General features: G+C 39.7%; 1 protein-coding gene across 2 annotated transcripts in view; it reads left to right on the forward strand.

The window, feature by feature from the left end:
• The window catches only part of MRPS18C (mitochondrial ribosomal protein S18C), a 455,587-nt gene that overhangs the window by 52,865 nt on the left and 377,572 nt on the right, over positions 1-25,150 (forward strand). For both annotated transcript variants that reach the window (XM_044059296.1, XM_044059297.1), the window contains exon 2: positions 1,727-1,782. In XM_044059296.1, coding sequence (XP_043915231.1) covers positions 1,727-1,782 — 56 coding nt within the window. The remainder of the gene's footprint in view (positions 1-1,726; positions 1,783-25,150) is intronic.

Below are 25,150 nucleotides of genomic sequence, written 5' to 3' on the forward strand. Positions count from 1 at the left end.
CTGATTCTTCTAGTCAACTCCTGTGCTTTTTTTTTTCTCTCTCAAGCATTTTCCTTTGAAACATTGGAAAAGTTTCACTGGCAAAGTCGCTCTATGAACCTTGCAGTCAGAAGAATGAGAATCGGTGCCCCCTTTGACTTGCTGATTCAGCTTTTGATGAATATATCTTTCGACTTTTCCCAGTTAGAGGTCGCCACAGAGGAACTCCGGTCTGCTAATGATTGGCAGTGGATTTTTACGGTGCCGTGTTGCCAGCCCGACACCCAGCCTTCAAAGAAGACACCCATTCACGCACGCACCTACCTCAGTTTTTGATGAACTTTATTTCCTTCTTAGACTGTTCTGCATCAAAAAATGACTGATCCTCTAGCAATAAATACTTTGAAGGGAGCCGGATACAGCAGCTTGAATCTCACGCCTGCCTCTTGACATTGCGTGATTGCTGGGATATGTTTGCTTCTCTTCTGCCTGTTGTACTGTGAATAGTCATTAAACACTCTGCTGTCTTTAGTTTTTAATACTTTGCCCTTCTGCCACAGTTTTGTTGGGATCAGCTCTTTCTGCTGGTATGGTTGCATCTTTACTAATAAAGATTTTACTGCTTTCTCTTGGCCAGAGAGCACACATTCAGTGTGCCCTTTCAATTAACAAATTCTGCTGTGGAACACCAGTTCAGTTGCTTATTTGTTCTTTTATAAAATTAATAGTCTGTTCGTTTTCAGTTTCTCTGGTATAGCAGAAAAATCTCAAGTATTCTCTGTGCGTTTTAACTGTTTCTTTTTAACTGTTCTTGAGAAACCTCATATTCAGCCAGCTTTTTCTTCATTGTAAACCGCTGATTATTGCAGTTTTCAGTTCATCTGAATGGCTTGTTAAAGCTTCTATTTCCAGCCTTTTGTTTGATATATTCCTTCAGTGTTGTAATTTAATCACCTTTGAGTACATTTGATTTATTATTTCCTCTAAATTACTGAAAGCCATCTCTTGAACCATAACCAAAGCTTGAATTGCTTTTTAATTGAACAGCTGACATATAGTGTCTTCTCTACCATTTCTGGTCGATTTTCTTTCAGGTTTTCCACACTACTGCTATCCTGGTATCCATGCAGTGTATTTACTAGCCAGTAACTGGATTTTACCAAAAAAATTTTTTTTTTTTTTTCTTTTCAAAGGTCAGTTTTCACAGTGGGTGAGCTGAAGTAAACTTATGCTGTTGATCAGTGTATAGCCATCTTGGAAGTGTCTTTTTTATATTGTTGGTCTTTGAAGTGGATTCATAGATTTATTCCACTGCTTCTTTCAAATGAACTGAGGCAAGGCACAAACTGCAGTTCTTGGTTTGATCTCTCACTGAAACCTGTACAGTCTATGTAAGCTAGAATAACAACATTCAGCTGATTACACAAATGTCTTGTACACTAGTTTACTGTTTCACCTTTCTTCATGTCATATTGTTGCAGTTGATTACAACTGTAAGCCAGTGTTTTTCCACTGACAAATGTTTGTCTGTTACTAGTGTGGGCTAGCTAGACAGATTTTTATTTGCAGGTGCCTCAGGCAAGCAAGGCTGCAGATTCAAACTGCAAGTTAGAATTCTATTTTGAGTTTTTAAAACTCCTTTATTAGTCTAATGTTCGTGTCTGCTTTTATTATTAAATGCGTGCAGATGTGATGTGATTTTTGCAAAAAAATGTAACCCTTGATTATGTAATTTTTAACTTTACAGGGCTTTGTCAGAAAGGAATTAGTACACAACATGAAAATACTGCTGCAAAGGATATGGTAAGACAACACATTTGGCTTCTTAAAGTACATCTGTGTTTCTTATGATAATGCTGTGAAAGGCAAGTGGGGAAAACTTTCAGGGTTTTCAAAGGCAAAAAACACAAACTTGAAAACTGTGTAGTATTGCAAGTTGCCTATCTAGCCAAACTTGAGGTAAAGCTTTCTCCAATCAAGACTGAACATGACAGTCAAGAGGAGAAGGTAAACACTTGCACCACACCACACTCATCACATAGTCTCACTAAATCTACACTACCAAAATCCACACATAGAAACACAAAAACATTCGCAGAGGTACTCCGTAATAATTTGCTCAAGCAACAGAGACCTCCAAAGCAGAAATGCAAACAACCTCCACCTCCCAACACAACCCAAATGACACATAGCCCGCAGACTCAGTGTGCCACTCAACCACAGCCAATAAGGCAAAACAATGTACCCAACACACTAGTCATAGGTGACTCTATCGTCAGGCACACTGATGTCCCACTCGCCAGGCTAAACAAGGAGAAGGTTACTGTCAGCTAACTGTCGGGTGCCAGGATCCGCAACATAACCCATGCACTCAGGTCACTCCACAACAAGTACAACTATGACTCTGTCATTGTCCATGTTGGTGTGAACGACCTGAGACGTACCTCCCTGGACTACATGAAAAGAGACATGGAAGAGCTCTCCGATCTTGTAGCCCAGGCAGGTATGACCCTAGCCCTGCGTAGCATTCTGCCATCACCCAGAATGATGCCGCAGTACAAGGACAAAATGATTGACTTCAACAATTGGCTAAGCCTCTGGTGCCATTCTAAAGGGATCCAGGATCTATCTGCCTGGGATGACATGGTCGACAGACCACGATGCTTTGCCAGATATGGCCTGTACCCGTCACCCTGGGATTCCGGATACTGGCTGAGGTTCTTGCTGCCGCTATAGTGCCTTTTTTAGGGAAGGTTCAAATGACAAATTCACCACCGTAACAGGAACAGACAAGCAAAAACTGAGGGTGATGCTACTCAATGCTAGAAGTCTAAATCTCAAAATGCACTCACTCGAGGCACTCCTTAAAATGGAGAACATCGATATCTGTGCAGTGACTTGAGACCTGGTTCAAGGCTCCAGAGAGCACCCCTGCACTACCAGGCTATAACTCATACCACACTTTTCAGCCATGTAACCTGGACCAGAACACCAAAGGTGGAGGTGTGTCCGTATTCATTAAGGATATCCACACCTCCAGGCTAGTTGCTCAGCATAATGCAGCCGAGGTTATCCAAGTGCAACTAACTCTGGGCAAAACTGCAATCCAAGTTGTAGCTTGCTACAGATCACCCACCATGCCCCAGGATTCCACTCCTCTTTTCTTGATGTACTGGAAAATATTAGGGTTCAACCAAACACCCTAATAATGGGCGATTTCAACTACCCTACCATTAACTGGGAAAACTACTCTTGTACCAACTCCTTCACTCAACACTTTCTGGAATTCATAAACTCCAATGCCCTGGATCACTTTATCCACACCCCCACCAGGGGCAACAATATCCTAGATCTAGTCATTACCAACATGAGTGACCGGTGTTCCACACCTGAAGTCAGCACCTCATTGGTCTGATCCGACCATAAGCTAATTACCCTAGATATCCACATCCTGCCCCCACCCCCTGTTAAGGAAACCATGGTAAAATATTTCTACAAAGCCAACTTCATGCTTCTTAAGACAGAAGTGGTGAACTTCATGACACCCATGCAGATGGACAATACAGTTACGACTACTGAATCCTACACAATTGCACTTTGTAAGCACTATGAGTGCATGGATCGTGCTATCCCAAACAGAACCAAGACGCTATCCTCCAAAACAAGGAAGTCAATCTGGTGGTCCCCTGCCATAAACAAACTGTACAACAAGAGGAAGAAACTGTTGGAAAAGAGTAAAATCCCACGAGTGGAGGAGCTCCCTGGTCGGCCTCAGTAAGAAGCTGCAATCCCTGATGAAATCCTCCAAAGCTAGTTACGAAAACAAAATCGCCACTGATTCTAAAGACAACCACAAAGCATTCTGTAGCTATGTCAAGAATCTCAATGGCAACACTCAGATCTGCTCTGAGTTACAGCACAATGGCACTAAATTTACAGACCCAACTGATATTGCCAACATCCTGGCAGATAAGTTCAGTGCCAACTTTACCCCCCCTCTCGCCCCCTAAAGAGCCCATCTCTATAGCGGAAGAATGCAAAGTTCCTGTAATCATGGCTGCACAGGTAAAAACCACACTCTCCAAAGCCAAGCACACAGCATCCATGAGACCAGACAACATCCCAGGCTGCGTTCTACACGAACTACAGAACAAACTGGCACCCCACCTAAGTACCATGTTCAATAATAGCCTCACTTCAGGCTTTGTGCCTGCTGAATGGCGCATAGCAACGGTTATCCCACTCCACAAGTGGGGAGCCACCACGGACCCCTGGAACTACCGCCCCATTAGTCTGACGAGCCTGATCTGCAAGGCCATGGAACATATCATCATGGAACTTATAAACAAAGACATTGGTAATCTCCAAACTCTGGACCCCACCCAGTTCGGGTTTGTAAAAGGCAGATCATGTCTCCTATACCCGATAGACTTCTTTGAAGCAGTCACCAAAGCCGTAGACAAGGGTAAGGGGGTTCACACAGCCTATCTAGATCTTGCCAAGGCTTTCGACACCATCCCCCACTCTGGAATTATAGATAAACTCACTAAACTAGGTATAAATCCCTATGTCACAAGATGGGTTGCCAACTGGCTCATTGACAGAACCCACACTGTGAAAGTAGAAGACTCCAAATCCAACTTCAGACTAGTGACAAGTGGAGTACCACAGGGTTCAGTCCTGGGTCCTCTCCTGTTTGGTATCTACTTCTCCTACTTCTCTGAAGTACAGGCTAACACAGAAGGTCTGTGGCTAACGAAGTTCGCAGATAACTGCAAGCTAGGAGCCATAATCAAAACTCCTAATGATGTGGACATCCTACAGAAGGGCCTCACTGAGACAGATGCCTGGTGTCAAAGCCATGGCCTCAAGCTCAATGCCAAGAAGTGCATTGTCATCCCCTTTGGGAAAAACTCGGTACCCATGAACTACAACATAGGCGGTAGCTCACTAAACACCAAAAGTGTGATAAGAGACCTCGGGACACAGGTGGACAATAGTCTCTCATTGATAGTGACATTGTCACAGTAGTCAGGAAATCCTACTGAGTGGCACACCTCATCACAAAAGGGCTCTCCTTTAGAAAAAAGGAGGTCATTGCTCCTCTCTACTCATCCCTCATCAGACCCATTAGGAGAGTACAATGCCCCATTTGGCATGTATCTCACAAGACACCTACAACAATTGGAAAGGCCACAGAAATACCTCACTAAGAGGATTACCAGTCCCAAACAGATGCCCTATGCAGACCGTCTCAAGAAACTCCAGCTTTACTCCATCGCATATCGCCTACTCAGAGGTGATCTCTGCCTAACATCCAAAGCTATGTGAAACCCAGAGCTGTTGGACATGCTCCACTTAAAGAAATCCCAATCCCTCCCAGCTACACGCTCTAGGGACCTAAACCATGTCACCCCAATAAACAAAATATGCCGGAGGGATAGATTCCTGTCCCAGAGACTTTCCCATACTCTGGAATAAACTGCCTATCTATATCGAACAAAGCTCCTCATTTGCACTCTTCAAGAAAAATCTTGATGATTGGATGGGAAATAGGAAATTCACCCCGGGGATCACCTCTGTGGCTCTGCTCGACAGTGGCACAGGAAAATAATTTTCTTGGGTGGCAAAAGCCAGGGTACCTTTTTGGCTGGGCTTATATAGGCCCCAGGGCCGATAGCTTAGTACCTTCCTATGAACCTAAGCCTCATTATCTTTATTTTGCTTACTGCATAGCGTTGTTTGGTTCTTCTAGAGCTCTGCATTCAGTTCATTGGCTTATTTTTCTTTGCCATCTAAAGTTTGTTGCACATTCATTACAGTAATCAACAACACTGACATTTGGTTTTATCACTCTTCCCTCTTTAGAAAGTAGCCAGTATCGGCGCTGTTAGTACTTTATGGCTTTGCATTGCAAGCTTTTGTCCCATCTGCTGAGTCAATTTCCCGAAATTGCTAAAGTACTTTTGCCTTGTTCTTTGCTGCTGTGACTGCTCTCAGCCTCTGCTGTTTTATTTCAGTTTGCAAACAGGGTAAGTGGACTGATCCAAGGACTTTCTTCAGCCATGGCCCTGGCCAAAGACATACATAATATTCAAAGATTTGGAATAGAGTGATTAAAGCCATCATTGAGTAAATAGTTTACAGTAGTTTAAGTGAACAGTGCACATACAGTGAAAATGAGCTTATAATTAATGGAATGCAGTAATATCGGAATACAGTGAATAGAATACTCTGTGTTCTGGGTAACATTTTATAGGTGAGCACTTGGTACTTTAACATTTCTTTGTTTTCAGTTCTGAACTGTTTCTCCTTAGCTGTTCGAATTCTTTTTCAGAGTATTCATGATGTACCTGAATGTGCTGTAAAACTCTTAGTTACTAAAGTAAGTTATGCTGTTGACCAAGTAAATTGAAAAAAATGCTAAGCCAGTTGTCTTTTTTATTCTGACCAGATAACTGAACTATACTGTAGTATTTCAGATGTATTCAGTTATACAAGGATGTCAATACTGTTCTTCTCCCTTAGGGGAAAAATACATTTTTATCTACCATTTTCAAGACTGAGCACTTAGATGGTAGTGAATTTGTTTTACTGTACCCAATCTTAATGCAAGCACTTATATGTATTGTAGTTAATGTGCAAGGTCTCTTAAAACAGCCAATGAAGTGATGTTAGCAACTGAAACTAAGAACAATTGTAAATACAATTTGAAGACCTATACCCAACATTGCTCTGAATTTACTCAAAATGTGCCATCTAATCATGCCCGGTAGGCATTACCAGTATACTAGCAAACTCTGTGCTAATTTTACTCCAGACATGATTTTTCAAAAGTCCACTTATCCCTGAATTCCTTAAACCCCATATTACAAAGGACCATGTGCTGAAAGTGTTTTTGAGACCAAAAATACTTCTCCAGGGAATGACAATATTTGGGTGTTTAATAAATGGTACTTGGGATGCCTTAGCAGAGCCTCAAACTGTTTTAACTTAAGTTTAGATACAGGGCCTTTCCCTAAAGTTTTGCATACTGTAGTACTGCTGCCACTCCACAAGCGAATGTCATACCATTGACACCAGAAATTATAGACCCCTTAGCTTGATGGGTCTCATTTGTAAAGCCATGGTTCATATTGTGAATGACCTTATAAACCATATCAAAATTCTCGTTGGACTTGACCCACAGCAGTTTCCCTTTATCAAGGGAAGATTTTACCTGATATATTTGGTTAACTTCTTTGAGGATTATACAGGCTGTTGACAGTGGTCTTGCTGTTCATAAAGCATATGGTATGGTGAAACACCTTGGCCAAGTCAAAATATGTCTATTAAGATCTCAGGGCTTCCTAGAGGCTTAAAGATCCTGAGCATGCAAGTGATGAAGCACTGTCCCTTTAAGTATCTTTATAGACTCTTGAAAGGAGATGTATTCCTTGCTTTTCATGCCATTAGAGGACCAGTTGCCCTGGATCTGTTAACTCAAAGCTTAGTAGTTCCTAAAGTACTAGAATCATCAACCCCTTTTTCTGCATGGAGTCAAACTGTCGCCATCTTTCTCTATTCATTGCCACTCTCTCCTATCTTTGATGTTAATGCGTGACTGTTGCAGGTCTTCTCTCTCAATCCATCCATCTCTTTGCTGGGCACCTTCATTTTCTCATGCTTTTTTGACTGACGGAAGTCTTCAGATTGTCTTCTGCATTCCTGCATATGACCAAGCCACCAAAATCAGTTTTGATTTTTCTCTGCATTTGGATCTACTTTGGTTTCTGCTCTGATTTCCTCATTCTTTCTGTTAAACAGTGTGCACCCTACCACCTATCTCAGAACTTCATCTTCATCACCTCTAGCTTCCTCAACTGCTCGGCTTTCACTGTGCAGGTATTCTATACCGTGCAGCAGTATCGGTCGCATCACTGTTTTGTACACCTCACTTTTCAGCTTTGACATTCTTTGGTCACACACTACCCCTGACACACTGTCAGTTGGCTGCAGCGCATCCGATTCAAGCTTTGAATTCCTCTTTCAGGTTTGTCTTCTCAGCCAGTCATCCTAGATACTTGAAGCTGTTAACCTGCTCTACCATGTTCTTTTCTATCTGAGTTTTAAACAACTTCTGATTTTCTCCACTTGCTGCCATTAAAACTGGTGTGTCTGTACTCTTTCATCCCATGTGCTTTCAATTTTGCATCCCATTTAGTTAATATTTGATAAAGTTCTTACTCAGTCTACTTGTAATGCTACGTTGTTTGCCTATAGCAGTTTTGTTGATCTGTCCATACAAATCTGTTTGCTGATGTAGTCGTGTGTTAACAGCAAGCTTAGAGCTGAACCCTGATGCATACTCACTCCCACTGGGAAGCCCCCAGACCCTGAATACTGTTCGTACTTCTGTCATTGTGTCCTTGAACATAACCTGTGCTGAATCTTGTAATGATTCCAGGACTCTGAGCCATTGCACAAGTGGCCAAAGCCCAAATCATCTTTATTCGGACACTACTGCCCCATTAGCCTGACAAGCCTGGTCTGCAAGGCCATGGAACATATCATCTTGGAGCTTATAAACAAAAACATAGGTAACCTCCAAACCCTGGACCCCACTCAGTTTGGGTTTGAAAAAGATAGATCATGTCTACGAACCCTGACTTGACTTCTTTGAAGCAGTCAACAGAGCTGTAGATGAGGGCAAGGTAGTGCACACAGCCTATCTTGACCTTGCCAAGGCTTTTGATACCATCCCCTACTCTGGAATTATAGATAAACTCACTAAACTGGGCATAAATTCCTATGTCACAAGTTGGATGGCCAACTGGTTCACTGACAGAACCCACACAGTAAATGTAGCAAATTCCAAGTCAGACTTCAGACCCGTGATGAGTGGAGTACCACAGGGTTTGGTCCTGGGTCCTCTTCCTGTTCGGCATCAACTTCTCTGAAGTGCAGACCAACATAGAAGGTCTTTGGCTAACAAAGTTCGCAGATGACTGCAAACTGGGAGCCATAATAGAATCACCTAATGATGAAATAGGAAATTCACCCCGGGGATCACTTCTGCGACACTGCTCGACAAGAGCACAGGAAAATAATTTTCTTGGGTGGCGAAAGCCAGGGAACCTTTTTGGCTAGGCTTATATAGGTAGAAAGAATTGGTAGTTAAACCCTCTGATAAGGGGAATAAAATAATAATTATGCATTATACACAATATATGAAAATGTGTTTAGATCTATTAGGGGATGAAACATTGTATATTGTATAGTAAGTGATGATGCTGATGAACAAGCTAAAAATAATTATATATCTTTAATACAGAAGGGCCTAAGATTGGGCTACTGGTCATGTGAAGAGTCTTTATACAAATATTAAACGTGTTTGGATTAGAGGCATTACATAAGCGAATGGGTGACTATCCTCTTACATATTATATTTTAGATTTAGTGAAATTTTGTTTGGAAAATTATTTTTATTTTGATAATCAAATTCTTCATCAAATACAAGGTGCAGCCATGGGTGCTCCATTTGCACCCATGTATGCAAATATTTTTATGGGATTGGTTGAACAAGAATGTATTTACACTAATTCTTTTGTAAAAAAATATGTGAAATTTTATTTTAGATATATTGATGATTTGATTTTTTTTTTGTGAAGTATGCACTCTGTATTAAATTTTGTGCAAGAGATTCAACTTAATAGGTTTCATATATCTTTTGATGGTCTACAATACGGACAAAAAGTCTCTTTTTTGTATATTAATCTACAGGGTACTGCTGGACAATATATTAGTACAAGTATCCATAGGAAATTTGACTTGCCTAATCAGTTTTTAATGGGTACCAGTTGTCACCCAAAACATATTATCGAAGCTTTGCCGTATGGCAAATTTTTGAGAATTTCTCGATTATGTAATGAAGATAATGTATTTATGAAAGAAATACAGTACACTAGGACCATGTTTGAAAGAAGACATTATGATACCAAATTAATAGAATCAGATATTCAAAAGATACTTAATATTAGATATAATAATAGATCATTACAGAAGAAAAGGTGTAATAGTTATGTTGTTAATCATAAAAATGCTGAGAATTTATTTATAGTTTCCACTTATAATATTTGTAGTGATAGTATTAAAAACATATAACACATTTTTGGGAATTTTTAAAAAGTTTTGTTGAGCTTAGTAGTTTAACTGAGAAAAAAATATTTTTTTCTTATAAGAGGGGTAGAAACATCAAAGATATGGTGGTACATACCAGATTTTGTAAACCTGAAGTTAAATTGTATTACCATATTGTTGCTATAGGAATATCATCATGTGGGAAATGCAGTGGCTGTCCTTATACAATTAATTTTTTTTCACATATAAACAATATTGGTTTTAGACCCAATGGGTCATATAATTGTAGAACTGAGAGAGTTATGTATGCCATTAAGTGTGGATGTAATAAGTTTTATATTGGTCAAACTAAGAGAATGTTTAAGATAAGATTGTTGGAGCATTTGAGGGACATTAGAGCAAATAAATTAGAGAATCCCTTAGCTCAACATTTTTATGAACATCATGGGGGAAAGTGTGATAGTTTAAAGGCAACTATTTTAGAACAAATTTTTATAAGGGAGTCTGATATAAATAGGATAAAAGAATGTGCTTTTAAAAAAAGAAACTATTTTTATTTTAAAATACGACACTTTGATACCTAAAGGTCTGAATACAGACTGTTGTTGTTGAAGTGTTGTCTGAAATGGTTTTGAAATGTATTGTATTTCTTTAATTTTTAAGTACTTGATTGTTTAATTGTTTGATTAATAATTTATTGATTGTAGCTGGTGTTATAGGTTCATAGGTTCATACTAGGCTATCTGCCCAAGGGCATTTATAAGCCTAGCCCAGAGTTTTGTGGCTTTCGCCACCCCTTTAATTTGAAGGATACTATGCCCATTTTGCTGTGCCTCTGTCAAGCAGTGACACTGAGGTAATCCCTGGGGTATATCTGTGATCTCCCATCCATTGGTCAAGATTTCTCTTGAACAAGGCCAGCGAGGTGCTCTGCCTCACATGTACTGGGATTTTGTTCCACAGCATAGGGAGTCTTTGGGTGATGAATCTGTCCCTCCAGCACGTCCTATTAATAACCGTGTCAAGGTTTAAGTCTCCCGCCCTTGTAGTTCTGAGGGATCTAGATTTTTTGAGGTGAAGCATGTTCATCAATTCTGGGTTGGACATGGCCTTGTATGTCAGGCACAGGTCACCTCTGAGCAGACGGTAAGCGACTGAATAGAGTTGGAGTTCCTTCAGTCGGGCAGCATAAGACATATTTTTGAGACCCTTTATCCTTTTGGTGAGGAACTTTTGGGGCCTTTCCATTTGCTGCAGGTGTCGGGTCAGATACATTCCGAATGGGGCATTGTACTCAATCATTGGTCTGATGAGTGATGAGTACAGGGGGACGATGACCTCCCTTGATCTAGATGTGAATCCCTTCATGATCAGGTGGGCAATGTAGAAGGTCTTCCTAACTACTTTGGCAACGTGAGTGTCAAATGAAAGGTTACTGTCAACCTGGGTCCCCAGATCCCAGATAACCTCTTCTGTGCTCAGTGGATTGCCACCTATATTGTAGCTAGGGGTAACCTTGTTTTTCCCGAAGGGTATGACTATGCATTTTTTGGCATTTAACTGTAGTCCATTGCTCTGGCACCAGTTATCCATTTCTATGAGACCCTTCTGAAGGATATCTGTGTCAGATGAGTTCTCGACTATGGCACCCAGTTTGCAGTCATCTGCAAATTTTGTCAGCCATAACCCTCCTGTGTTTGCTTGTACTTCTGAAAAGTAGATGCCAAACAAGAGTGGGCCCAGGACTGAGCCCTGTGGGACACCACTTGTGACTGGCTTTGAGTCTGACATGGCGCCAGCAACTCTGACCCTGTGGGTTCTGTCACTTAGCCAGCTTGCTACCCATCTTGTGACGTATGGGTTTACATTTAAGCTGATGAGTTTTTCAATGATACCTGAGTGGGGTATTGTGTCGAAAGCCTTTGCCAGGTCGAGGTAGGCTGTGTGGACTGCCTTTCCCTCATCAATGGCCTTGGTGACTGTTTTGAAAAAGTCAACCAAGTTTAAAAGGCATGATCTGCCTTTGACAAAGCCAAACTGGGTTGGATCCAAAGTCTGCAAGTCCCCTATGTCTTTATTTATGAGTTCCATTATGATCCTCTCCATAGCTTTGCAGATCAGGTTTGTCAAGCTGATGGGACGGTAATTTCCAGGGTCTGTGGAGGCACCGCCTTTGTGAAGTGGGACCACAGTTGCCGTACGCCACTCCTTGGGTACATATCCTGAGGTGAGGCTAAGATTAAACAGCTGTCCTAACTGTGGGTTTAATTCCTCATTGAGTTCACGGAGCACACAACCGGTGACACCATCTGGTCCCATGGATGCTGTGTTTTTCGCCTTGGAGAGAGCAGTTCTCACCTGAGCGTTAGAGATGTTTGGGGGGCTACAATCCTCTGGTATAGATATCTCTCCTTTTGGGGAGAAGTTTGCACTGAACCTGTCGGCCAGTATGTTGGCAATGTCTGTAGGTTCAGTGATTTTTGCATCATTTTGAACTAATTCTGAGTATATCTGGGAGTTTCCTCCCAGGTTTCTGACATAGCTAAAGAAGGCCTTATGATTGTCTTTTGAGTCCTTAGCGATTTTTCTCTCAAAATTTGCCTTGGATGATTTTATGAGAAATCGTAGTTTTTTACTTATAATGATCAAAGGTGTCTTACCTTTTAGGGATTTTGCTCTATCTTGTAGTAGCTTCCTCCTTTTGTTGTAGAGCTTGTTTATGGCTGGGGTCCACCAGACTGGACGCTTGCCTTTGGTACAAAGAGTCTTTGTTTTGTTTGGGATTGCCTGATCCATGCAGTCCTGTAGGTGCTGGTAGAAGGCATTTGTAAGTGATTCAGCAACTTGAGTAATGGTTTCCGCGGGCTCGGGGGCTTTAAGAGACCACACTAGTCTTTAGAAGTGTGAAGTCAGCTTTTGAGAAGTTCTTCACTGTGGTCTTTTTTATCTCAGGTGGGGGATAGATGTGGACTTCCAGTGAGATTAGTTTATGATCTGATCTCACCAGTGAGGGGTATACTTCCGGTGTTGAACATTGTGACCCCATGTTCGTGATGATGAGATCAAGTATGTTTTCACCTCTTGTGGGGATGGTGACTAGTTGTTCCATGGCATTTGAGTTTATGAACTCTAGGAACCTTTGGGCTAGAGTGTTGGGGCTTGAGTAGTGATCCCAGTCTATATTCGGATAGTTGAAGTCACCTAGTATGATGGTGTTTGGAGATACATTTATCCCCTCCAGTGTTTTCAGGAAAGCTATGTGAGGTTCCTGAGTTTGAGAGGGTGGCCTGTAACATGCTACAAATTGCAGAGCAGTCTTGCCTATGGTTAATTGCACCTGGATGGTCTCCGATGCATCGTGCGTTGCCACCAACCTTGAGGTGTGGGTGTCCTTGATGAATATGGACACCACCCTCCTTTCTTGGTGGTGTCCGGATTTTGGGTCCGGAACGCATGATATGAGGTAAAACCTGATAGTAACGGGGTGCTCTCGGGAGCCTTGAACCAGGTTTCAGTCACAGCACAGACATCGATGTTCTCCATACTGAGAAGGGCCTCGAGTGCGTGCATCTTGAGGTTGAGACTTCTGGCATTGAGCAGCATTACCCTTAGTTTTTTTCCTTTTTTGTGTTCTAGGGTGGTAGGTTTAGAATTTGAGCCTTGCCTAAAAAAGGCACTATGGGGGTGGCAAGAGCCTTTACCAATATCCGGAAGCCCAGGGGTGACAGGTGCAAGCCGTCCCTTGCGAAGCAGCGTGGCTTGTCCAGCATGTCATCCCAGGCAGACAGACATTGGATCCCCTTTGAATGACACCAGAGTTTAAGCCAATTATTAAAGCTGATCATCTTATCTCTGCATTGTGGCATCATTCTTGGTGAAGGTAGGATACTGCTCAAGGTCAGGGTCATACCTGCCTGGGCTACATAATCAGAGAGCTCCTCTATGTCTAGCTGGTGTTATATAAACTGTTTCAATATTTGGTGTGTTACTCCTTGAAGGCTGAGTGTGGCCGAGGCGCTAGAGAAGAGAAATAAAAGTTTTTACTGGCATCGTTGTTTCGTTTTGTGGTGTAGCAATTTGGGTCCTGCAGTTGTTCGTTGGTTATATAGGCCCCAGGGCTGATAGCCTAGTGCCTACCTATGACCTATGAACTTATCATACATTTTCTACAAGTCTAGGAATGCCCAGTTTGACTCTTTCCTCATATATGTAGCCCTTTCTCCATTCTCTGTCTCCGTGCAAACATCTGGTCATTTTGTGTTGCGTCCTGATCTAAATCCAAACTGCACTTCTCTCAGCTTACTTTCTACTACTTTGCATACTCGTTTGTCAATTATCCTCTCTAAAACTTTCATGCAGTTTGACAATATGATACCACTGCACTGCCCACAGTTGTGAATGTCCCCTTTGTTCTTGCAGAATAGCAACAGAATGCTTATTCTCTAGTTATTTGGGATATGTCATTCTCCCTATACTGTTATACCATTTGGACATTTGGAGTCATTTCTCCCCTAATTTGCCCAACATCTTTCATATCTGTAGTGACCTCCTTTGAACCTGCTGCTTTCCCTGACTTCATTTTACTTGGTGCTGCTTGTACTTTGAGTGGGCTGTTTTTCCTCTTTCATTGAAGGCTGCATCTGGGACACTAGCTTCTGTGGGGTTTTATTCATGTGGACTGGTGAGCAGGTTATTAGCATCCCTTATGAAGGGTATCTGACTGTCTTAATCTTTAAGACTTTGCATTGCAAGTTTTTGTTCCATCTGCTGAGTCACTTTCCAGAAATTGCTAAAGTGCCTTTCCCTTGTTCTTTGCTATTCTGAGTGCTCTCAGCCTCTTCATTAGCCGACCAATATTCCTACTTAGTGTGGTCCATCTTTTGTATCTTTCTTTATCCTGTATTCTATTCTTTTGGCTTTCTGGCCATCTGCCTTCCACCAGTTTTCCTTGTATACCTTCTTTCCAAAACTGGCTCACTGTGGTATGTTTGCTGTTTTTAGATATTGCCTGTCTTCAACTCCACCGTTTCCTCCTCCATCCTGACGTGCTACAACCATGATTGTTTTCTTACACTCTTCTGCTTTTTCTACAGTTAACTTCCAGATCTTCATCCTAGTATCTGATCTAAGAGCCTTTTTTGACAGCTGCTTGCAGATGATTGTGTCCACCAGTGGTTTATGCTGTGAACCAAATGTTTTGCTGAGAATAACTTTGCAATCCCTGATTCTACCCCAGTGCCCATTCTGAACTAGGAGGAAGTCTAACGAAGTTGCATGCTGGCCACTCTTGTATGTAATCTTGTGTTGTCCACCAAGTAATTTGCCATACAGAAGTCTAGAGTGGTCTTTTCTTTATTCTGCTTTCCCTACCCACGTGGACTGTGGCAGTCCTACGTATCATTTTCTGACTGTCCTGATGTGAGCATCCAGGTTCTGCATTGTCAACACCAACTCATGTTGTCTTGCAACTGCTGCCTACATGCACTCTTTTTCCGCACTGTCACAGTACTACTGTTAGAAATAGGGAAGTATTCATAATCTCAGCCTATCACTAATTCTAATATTTCACAATGTTTTCTGTAGGCTATTCCAAACCACAATTCCCGTACAGTTCCTAGGCTGTCTTGTCCTTAAGAACTAGAAGCCAAGTGGCATTGCTACACTTCCTTTCTATTTTGTCTCATGGATACACAGCATGTCCAGCATCCTCTTTACCATGTCATTTACTTCTAGACCATGCCCTGTTTGTGAACCTTATGGAGGGTAGCAGTCCATAAGTTTGTGGTTAGCAGGTTGATTATGTCTGTATTACACTCTGAGGTATCCCAGGTAAGCCAGGCTGGGCAGCTGGATACTGGATGTCCAGTAGCTTATTAACCCAGGTCTGCTGGGCTTTATGGCATCCATACACTGGTCGGTAGAGGAACATAGATGACTTCCACTAGTGGCTTGGGTCCCTGATTAGAATGGAGTAGGCCAGGTTCTCAAACAACTTACAACCAGCAAATATCCATGCCCCTTTTTCATGATACTTTTCAATGTGATCAGATCGCCTAGAGGCAATTTTTACACTAGCTAGTCCTGCCACAAGTACCAGAACCAGCGACTTAAGTCTTTACCAAAGGATAAGTACATCATAATGGAGAGCGAGAGAAATTCATCATACAGTGCTTCATCATACACTGCAGACTGCCCTTGCGGATTAAGTAGTGTGATGCACAGTCATCCTTCAAATGGGAGCTAAATGATTGGCTGTCCAGCCAAATTCACCCCAGACTTGACTGGTCTAGACCTTCTAGAGAAAGGGTGGGTACTGGCAAATTTTCATGAGCCTCAGTTGCCCTAACATTACTCTGAAGTATATAATACAGTTTACAGATGCAGTAATTGCACTGAAGTTACTGTTTTAAGCATCCTGTTTCTGAACAAAGTGAAATCTATACATTTAAGGGAAGTGGAATCCCACTAATTGCTTTCCAGTTTCCTTTATATGATGCGGTAGCAGGTGCATTTACTGTAGTATTTGTGCTGGCCTGAGTATTTGCTATTATACAGTAATAGCAGTTTATAGTCAAAAGCGTTGATTCTGATTGGAGACCATATTCACAGTACGCTTGGTAGATTCTGCATTTCTCACAGCAGTGAGATCAATAGATGCTCTGAAATACAAACATTGTTGCCACCAAAATGTTAACCGTTACAGATGTCTTCTCTCCCAAAAGAGAAACACTACTGTATTCACCTTTAATCCCTCAAAATAATCTGTGTCGCAAAAGCAATATAGTGTGCAAGCGTAGTCGCATGAATGTACTTCCACTTGCTCTTTGCATAACAGGGCTGTACCTGGACAGTAAGCAAATGCAGCTGGACGACAGCGAAAGACTGTTCATTGTTTAAACAGAAGGTAAACTGAGGACAAGTAGTGTTAGTGTATAATTTAGCAAGAAACCGTATTTTAACTTTAATTGTGAAAAAAAGTGTTCATCTAAACTTTTACGTAATACAAAATATTCCCAGCTAAATTGTATGTATGACAAAATTAGAAAATGGGCAGACCCATTGAAGCTCATTACTGTTAAATTTCATTTAGTGACTAACTTATTTTTTTTAAATAATGGTATTGTATAAGAGCATTACAATGTTTGAGTGTGGCTGGCTTTGTTTGGTCACTCACTTTTCTGACCAATCAGCACCAATCTTTCTGTACTGCTAAAACAATGCCATTGACAAATGTCCTGTGTCCACTATGTACAGATCTGTCTGACAGGTTAAGTGTTTATTCTCAATGTACATTGCTCGTAAACCTCATGTGCATGCTATCTTGCAGGTGTATTTAAAAGGTCTGTCACCTGTTAGTGTAGTATTAAGGGATGGAGCCCTCACTACAGCCTATGTGACCCAGCTAGGAAGGGTAAGAAATTATTAGACACAAGTCTGCATGTTCCCGTATTCTTTCCTGAGAAGGATCATGACAGAAGAGAAGCCACACACTGTCATTTATCTTGGAGACACTGAGGCTTATAAGAGACTGTGTCATGGGAAAGTGCCTTACATGAAGTCAAGGTAATGACATTTGTGAAAGTGAGTTTGTACCTGGTCTGCGCACATTGCACACCAACCCTTTTGGCATTACCAAGACATGTGCTGGAGTTAAGTGCTAAAACTCCACTGATGGCTACCCAGCTGGTGGTCCCAAATAACAGGCTGTCCCCAGTGCTGTAAACATGTGAGCATTAAGCTGTCGCATAATATGGGAATGAATGGGCAAATAACCATAGACATGAAAGTCAGCAAGCATGGGGAGACACCCCCCCTTTTTTTGTAACTGAAACTAATAAAAATGCATTGTAGAGGTCTAGTTCAACTTTAAAATATTCCTCTGCTGAGACATATAGTAACCTTTTCTATCCTGATTTTGTGAAATTAATTAATCCTTAATGTTACATCTCTTAGGAGACTTGATTTTTAATGGAAGTATTCTGTTAAAACAACCTACAAGAATTTTCCTAAATTTTCTGCTATTTTTTTTATGCAGAACATTGTGTTTTTGTGCATTTACATTCATTACCTGTGTGTACATAAAATAAATGGGTGAATGAATATACCTTTCAAAGTATGAACCAGTGAGTGAGTGAAAGCATCTTTAGTCAACCTTTATGTTGAAATGGAGTAGACTTCTGTCAGTCATGCCTCCAGTGGGAATTTTTATATATACAACTCTTTATTAAATTGACTGCTTAAGTCCTAAGCAAACTTGCGTTAATAGAAAACAAAGAATATTAACCTTTTCTATTTGCATACATTATACATCACGTTTTTTTTTGTTTATTTTTACTATTCAGTCAAATGTTACACAAATTGCTCAAGTCCCTTAAACTTCACCCTCTTCCTGAACATTTTTCTGCATGTGTTCCCACCATTTCCATTTTTTGTATGTAGTTTGTTCCTTCTAAAGTTCTCTGTTTTACAATATTCAGCACTCAAAATGCAGTTGGTTTAGACTTTGATTTTACATTTTCTTGTAATTGCTTTTTTCGGCAGCAAAAAATTAAACTTAACAAGTCCTTACTATGCCTAGACAATTCAGGTCCAGTGTCCTAACTCTTTTGTTACAGCTACTTGCTCATCCAATGTTTTCTGTCTTGAATACTCTGTAGGGAATTTACAAAATCTACCAGCTGATTACATTCCCGAAATATATGTTCCCAGTTATGTCTTCCCATCACACCTCCAACATCTGGAGTCTAACTGAAGAAAAATGCTTTAGTCTGAGGTAAAAAGTCATATGCAAACACTTTCAAGCAAAAATACTAAACCTTCTGGAATTTGCTACATACTTGGGAGCCATACATGTACTCAAATCGTTCCCTTGTGAATGACTTTCCCAGTCGTTTGTAACCACCTCTTATAATTATCATGCAGTATTTTGTACACCGTATTAATTATCCCTTTAACACCAGCTTCTGTTCTAGATTCAACTATAAGAACTCTACCGGAGCATGTTTTTAATTCAGGATTCTCATATCCCTTTCTCTTTGCTTATACTTTGATATCAGTCCCTTGTGGGGAAGGTGGTCTCTAGCCTGCTGTCCATATGTTGTCTTGGCATCCTCCCTCGTTTACCTTTATACCTCTCATTGTTTGCTCCCAGTACTTTGGCTCCTTTGACAACTGTCTCCAGTATATTCCAGTCCCCCTTTTGCCTATTTTTGGACCCCTACTTGCAATCCTCTCTATTGGCAAAATCACCTTTCTCCATTCTCATGTTAGCCTAGTTGTTAGAATAGATTCTGCTACTTTAATCTGTGTGGTTGTTCCCCTTAATGATCTGCAGCCAAAACCCCACTTTCCTTGAAGTTCTTTTTAATCATACTTATTGGTTTATCACTTGTGACATAGGCAAACTTACATTTATATAAGCAATCAAACCATATTAACAAATTTACATTTTCAGTAGTTATACATAGCCTATATTGTTATATATTCTATAATCTAGGAAACATTACATAAATTATTTAATTCCCTACCATTTTAATCTCATTCCTCCTCCAAAACCTTTTCCACATGAATTGTTCCCACAGTGTCTTATTTTCTGTGTAATTTGCTGCTAGTGTTTTTAAAGATATAATTTTCAGTTTTTATTTCTGAATATATTCACTGCTTCTAGTATGGTTGGTTTAGACTGTTTTCCATTTTTTAGTAATTGCTTCTTTTGGCAGCCGCTATAATTTCTTAACAAGGCCTTACTGTATCTAGACAATTCAGATTCGATATCCCAGCTCAAAAAATAGTTTCCTTGCATAGTCATTTGCTCACCCAGTATTCCGAACAGAGTATTCTTTAGGTAATTTTTAGTCTGTCAACTTATTGCATTCCCAAAAGATATGTTCTTATTTACCTTGTTCTTCCCCATCATACCTCCAATATTTGCTGTCTTCCTGAGGAAAACTTTTTTGGAGTCTGCTTGGGGTACAAGTATATATGCAAACACTTCCCAGTAAAAATCCTAAATCCTTTAGACTCTGTTGCATATTTGGGAGACACACATGTCCTCCATTGCTTATTTGGGAAGAGATGATTAGATGAGCAATTTACAATCTTTTCTGACCTCTTCTGATTGATTCCTATAGTTATTGTGTAATATTTTATATGCCCAGCTAATTATCTCTTTGTTAACGACAACTTCTGTTCTAGCTTCAATTAAAAACTGTTAGTGAAGGTTTTTCATTTAGGATTCCCCTATCCATTTCTCTTTGTCTGTAGGGAAGGCAGTCACTAGCCTGCAGTCCAAATGACTTCTTGGCCTTTTGCTCTTCTTTCACCTTTCCTTGTCTAATCATTTGCTCCAGATCCCTTTATTCTGTGCCATCTTCCTCCAGTAAATTCCTGCCTTTAGTTATTCTGTGTACCCCTAATTAGTCATCCCTATCAGAAAAATCTTCTGTCTCCATACTAGTGTTTCCTTAGTATTCTTTCTGTCACTTTATTAATATAATATTCTACGTGATTGCTATTATGGCTCTGCGTCCAAAATCCCATGCTTTCCTTTCTTGACCCCCCCCCCCCACTTCATCATCTTGCCTTCCCACTTTGAATTGTAACATTTTGCTTGAGTTATGTATAAAAGCCTTAACTGTGTAGTTCTAAAATATCCCTTCAAATCAGGTAAGCTTAACCCTCCTTATTCTGTTAGGATGATCCACTTATCCTAGTTGACTCTTGTCGTCTTCCCCTCCCAAATAAAATCCTTCAGCTCTTTACAATCCAACTTCTTTGGTTGATTAAAAAAAAAAAAGCAAAATACAAAATACTTGACCTGTGTAAAATTAGAGACTAAAAGCATTTTTACTGGTTGTATCTTGATATCCATAGGCAAGAACTTCCAGTTTTATTTTTTGTATTATCTTTTGTTAGACTCTTCCCACATATCTGCAGCTGCCATAACCGATTCCATTTTAATTCATATGTCCCCATAAATATGGGTATTGCTGGACCAATTCATGGGGGGGCATATTTTTAATGAAGATAAAACAAAGGCTATAGCTGTAATTTTATATCCCAAAAAACCCAGAACTGTCTCAGAATATTCCACAACACTGATGTCCTGTTCTGGTTCTATCAGATATAAAATATCTGCAAGTAAAGCCAACTTTTCTTTAACATCATTCCAATTATATCCTTCAATTTGAGTCCCTTATTTTCTTTCCCATGGTTCTAAATATAATGCAAATAACAGAGGAAAGCAGATACCCTGCCTGGTTCCTTGGTTCAGACACAATTTATCAGAGTGGAACCCTCCCATTTGTACTTTTACCTTTGATCCCTTGTGTATATTCTTCTGAAATGCAAATGCTTCCATTGCCCTACTCATAAAATCACAATTTACTCTGAATGCTTTCTCTGGATCAAGACCCACCAGTAACAGTGGTGTTTACTTGCATTATACTTCCCCGTGGATAATCATTGTTATTTAAATGTTAAATGTTTGCCTCCCCTAAACAAAACCACAGTGGTCCAGGTCTATCAATTTTGGCATCGCCTTTACCAATATTTTAACCATTATGGACATAAATTCTTTATAATCATGGTTTAGAATTGAAATTGGCCAATATAACGCTGGATCTGATGGGTCTTTACCATCTTTAGGTATTACATCCACTGCAGCTATTTTTCCAGGATGTTTGTGCTTTCCCTCCTTTTAAAATCCTGTTAAAACCTTCCAGATCTTTATCATTTTCATCCCTCCTACCTTCCACCAGAATGCCATCTATTCTTGGAAAATTTCCTGTAGATTGTTTATACGTCACAATTTTTATCTCACCTCTTCCTGTCTTGACTGTTGGTTGTTGAGCTTCATCTGCCTCTAATCTCGGGCATATTTAAGTTTTTCATAACTGTTTCCATTTGTGCTTTTTCTTGATTTTTTTTTTCCCCACTTTTCTTTATGCAGATTTTCATAATTTCCAAAATCTAATACATCTACAGGTCTGTCAGTTTTACTTGTTGTAGGTTCCCTATATCTAGCAACAACAACACTTTCTGCTTTCTGTTGCCCAAGTCATTTTACCAAAAGTTTTTGTACTCCTGGAGTTGTCAAAACAGTTGCTTTTTTGTTTTTAGAAATGGCAATCTTTCTAAACTCGTGCATATTATCCAGTTACTACCTTATTTTCTTTAGCACTCTGTAGTTGCACCTTTTGTTCTGTGATGTTGTTATCTTGTAATACTTTTAACCTTTGTCATCCCCTCTAAGTATTGCTACTTAATCATATATTTATTTTACTTCTACACTGTTTTTAAACTTCATTTTCATGTTATCCCACATGCTAGCTACAACTTCTGGAGTACTTTCTACCTTCCTTAATAACATGAGGTCCAAACTTCGTCACTGTTTCATTAAAAAAAGATCATTGGAGCCATTAAATTAATCTGAATTTGAACAAGAATTGCTCAATATTTCTTGCATAATTAAATTACCATTAATGTGTGCATTAAAAACACTTGATGAACCCAAACTAACAGTTCCTTCCAAATTACTTAAAAATTCAGCATTAACCGTCTTTCTATCATTAACAACATATACTTGTCCTTCAGCACAATTGAGCCTCATGCCATCATTATTAGCACTTACGGAATACACTGGTGCTGAATCTGCATGTATATTAGGACAAGAATTAATGTTAACATTTTGATTAACCATATTATTGTTCCTTTGCATATCAAAATCCCTAATTAAGTCCCTATTGGTAACTATACATTCACAAAGGGATTCATTGTTGGCACTAAAACTACTATCGCTAGCAACTTGTGCTTGTGGATCATCGATATCCTTAAATAACAACGAACTACTCATATTAATGTTAATGCCTTCCATATCATGTAAAACTTCACTGTTGGCACTATTACCAGCCATATTGTCTTTGTCAATATTTATAAAGTACATTGCTGATGAAATTACATCTGTACCTAAACAAGCATTACTGCTATGGTCGCAACTAAGCAAATTATCAGTACATTGCATATTTTCTACATTTAGGTCCCCTAATGGAATAAAACTAGCATTATTACAAACCATACAAGCAGAACTAGCCAAGGGTATGGTCTCAGCATTACATTTACAGTCACTAAAAAATTGTGCTTGTTCCTTGACACTATTAATGGTTAAACTGCCAATAAAACAGCCTATCAGAAAAAAATCTATTGTTAAAGGGCAGATGGTACGGGCTGCCAGGATGGTCACCATAGATGATGAATTCATTGAGGAATTGTCCTTTATCAAACAGTTGTTTTGTAAGAGAGGGTACCCATTAGAGTTGCTAAATAAAATAAGTGAAGAAGTCCAATATAAACGTAGGATTGGGTATTACAAACCAATATTAGCAGCTGGTGAAGGGCTGAGTGTTAGGTTGCAGAATAAGGAAGGTTGTAAGGTGAACAACTATTCAGTGAGCTTTAGGGGTTGGGAGGATGGCCTAATGATTAAGGTGTTTGCCTTACAAATACAAGGCACAAGGTTTGAATCTCACAGGGGATAATTGGCTACGCTTAAAATAGCTCACAAGGGCAGTTAACCTAGTACTAATCTATGAACCTATTACAGCATTCAACCTGGATACCCTCAATGTAGTGGAAATTATACAAAACAACTGGGAGATTTTGAAATATGATAATATAGGACAAAGGGTGGGTATAATGCCCAAGATTGTCTATAAAAAGGACCGATCTTTTAAGAATATTTTGGAGACAGCTGCTTATGCCAATAATGGGCACCAGCATAAAAGTAAGGGGGAATTTTAAGTGCAGAATGTGCGTGTTCTGTCCATTTATATTGGAAACAGGTGACCATTATAGGTTAAACAATACTTCCATATTTATTAATGGACATTTCAACTGTTGTTGCCTAAATGTAGTATATGTGGCAAAGTGTCAGCAATGCCCTATTTTCTATGTAAGAAAAATCAGTAGGCACTTTAAAAACAGAATAGCTGAATATTTGTTGGACATCAGACATGGTAGGTTAACCAATGCCCTAAGTAGACATATTAAAGTATGCAAGGACCACAAATTAAAATTTTTGGCCATTCAGCAGGTGGTAAAAGATTCCCAGGGAAGAAATTTGGATATTCACGTAGATATATGTGAACAAAAATTGAAATTGTGGTTAAGCACAACTGAGTACCCAGGTATTAATGAGACCACTGCCATTACATGTATTTTAAAATTGAACATTTTAGGTTAAATTTTTTTGTGTATTTATATTGAATTATATATATATTTTTTTAATTCAAACCTATACATATACATTTAAATGTTGGTTAATTGATTAATTATGTATATGAATTGTTATAAAATGGCTGGGTGAGGTTGTATTCATTGTTCTGAGGAAGTCCGTGTAAGTGAGAAGAAAATGCTAAACGATTGTGAATAAAGTTTGTACCCTTCAGTTCTGTGTCATGCTGTGCTTGTGTGGTTCTCATCTTTACCTATCCTGCATTTTCATGTTGGTAATCTGAAATTAGTTATTGGAGGAGTAGTTCAGTGGACATGTTCCTGTGAAAATATATATATAGGGAATAGTATGTAAAGCCTCTTTTGAGTTCCTGCTACTGAATTTGTGTTTCATACTAAATATTTCAGAAATCTACCCTCTTGTTACATTTTCCCTTGTAGACTCCCCAGATATGTCCTCATTGTTGCAAATCAAATTCCAGTCTCCAGATATGTCCTCATTGTTGCAAATCAAATTCCAGTCTCCATCTATGAATACTCCCTGCTGAAAGCTGATTGTTTCTCCCAAAAACATTAAGTTTCAAAATAGCAGTTTTAGGCGGGATATATTAATACATGCCAATGTAATCTTCGTCCCTTGACAGTAGCCTCTTTACTATGACAAATCTGCCATTATCTTTTTTCCCAGCCTTCTATCACTACTGAAGCTCTTCTAGCAGTTGCTACAGTTACTCCTCTTTTCCTTTGTCCCTGATATATTCTGCAGAATATCCATCCTGAAATCCTTTCTCTCTCAAATTTACATGTTAATTTCTTTCCATGT

The sequence above is a fragment of the Protopterus annectens genome, chromosome 17.part0, assembly GCF_019279795.1.
Source record: "Protopterus annectens isolate FY-2018-M chromosome 17.part0, PAN1.0, whole genome shotgun sequence".
Taxonomy (NCBI): Eukaryota; Metazoa; Chordata; order Ceratodontiformes; family Protopteridae; genus Protopterus; species Protopterus annectens.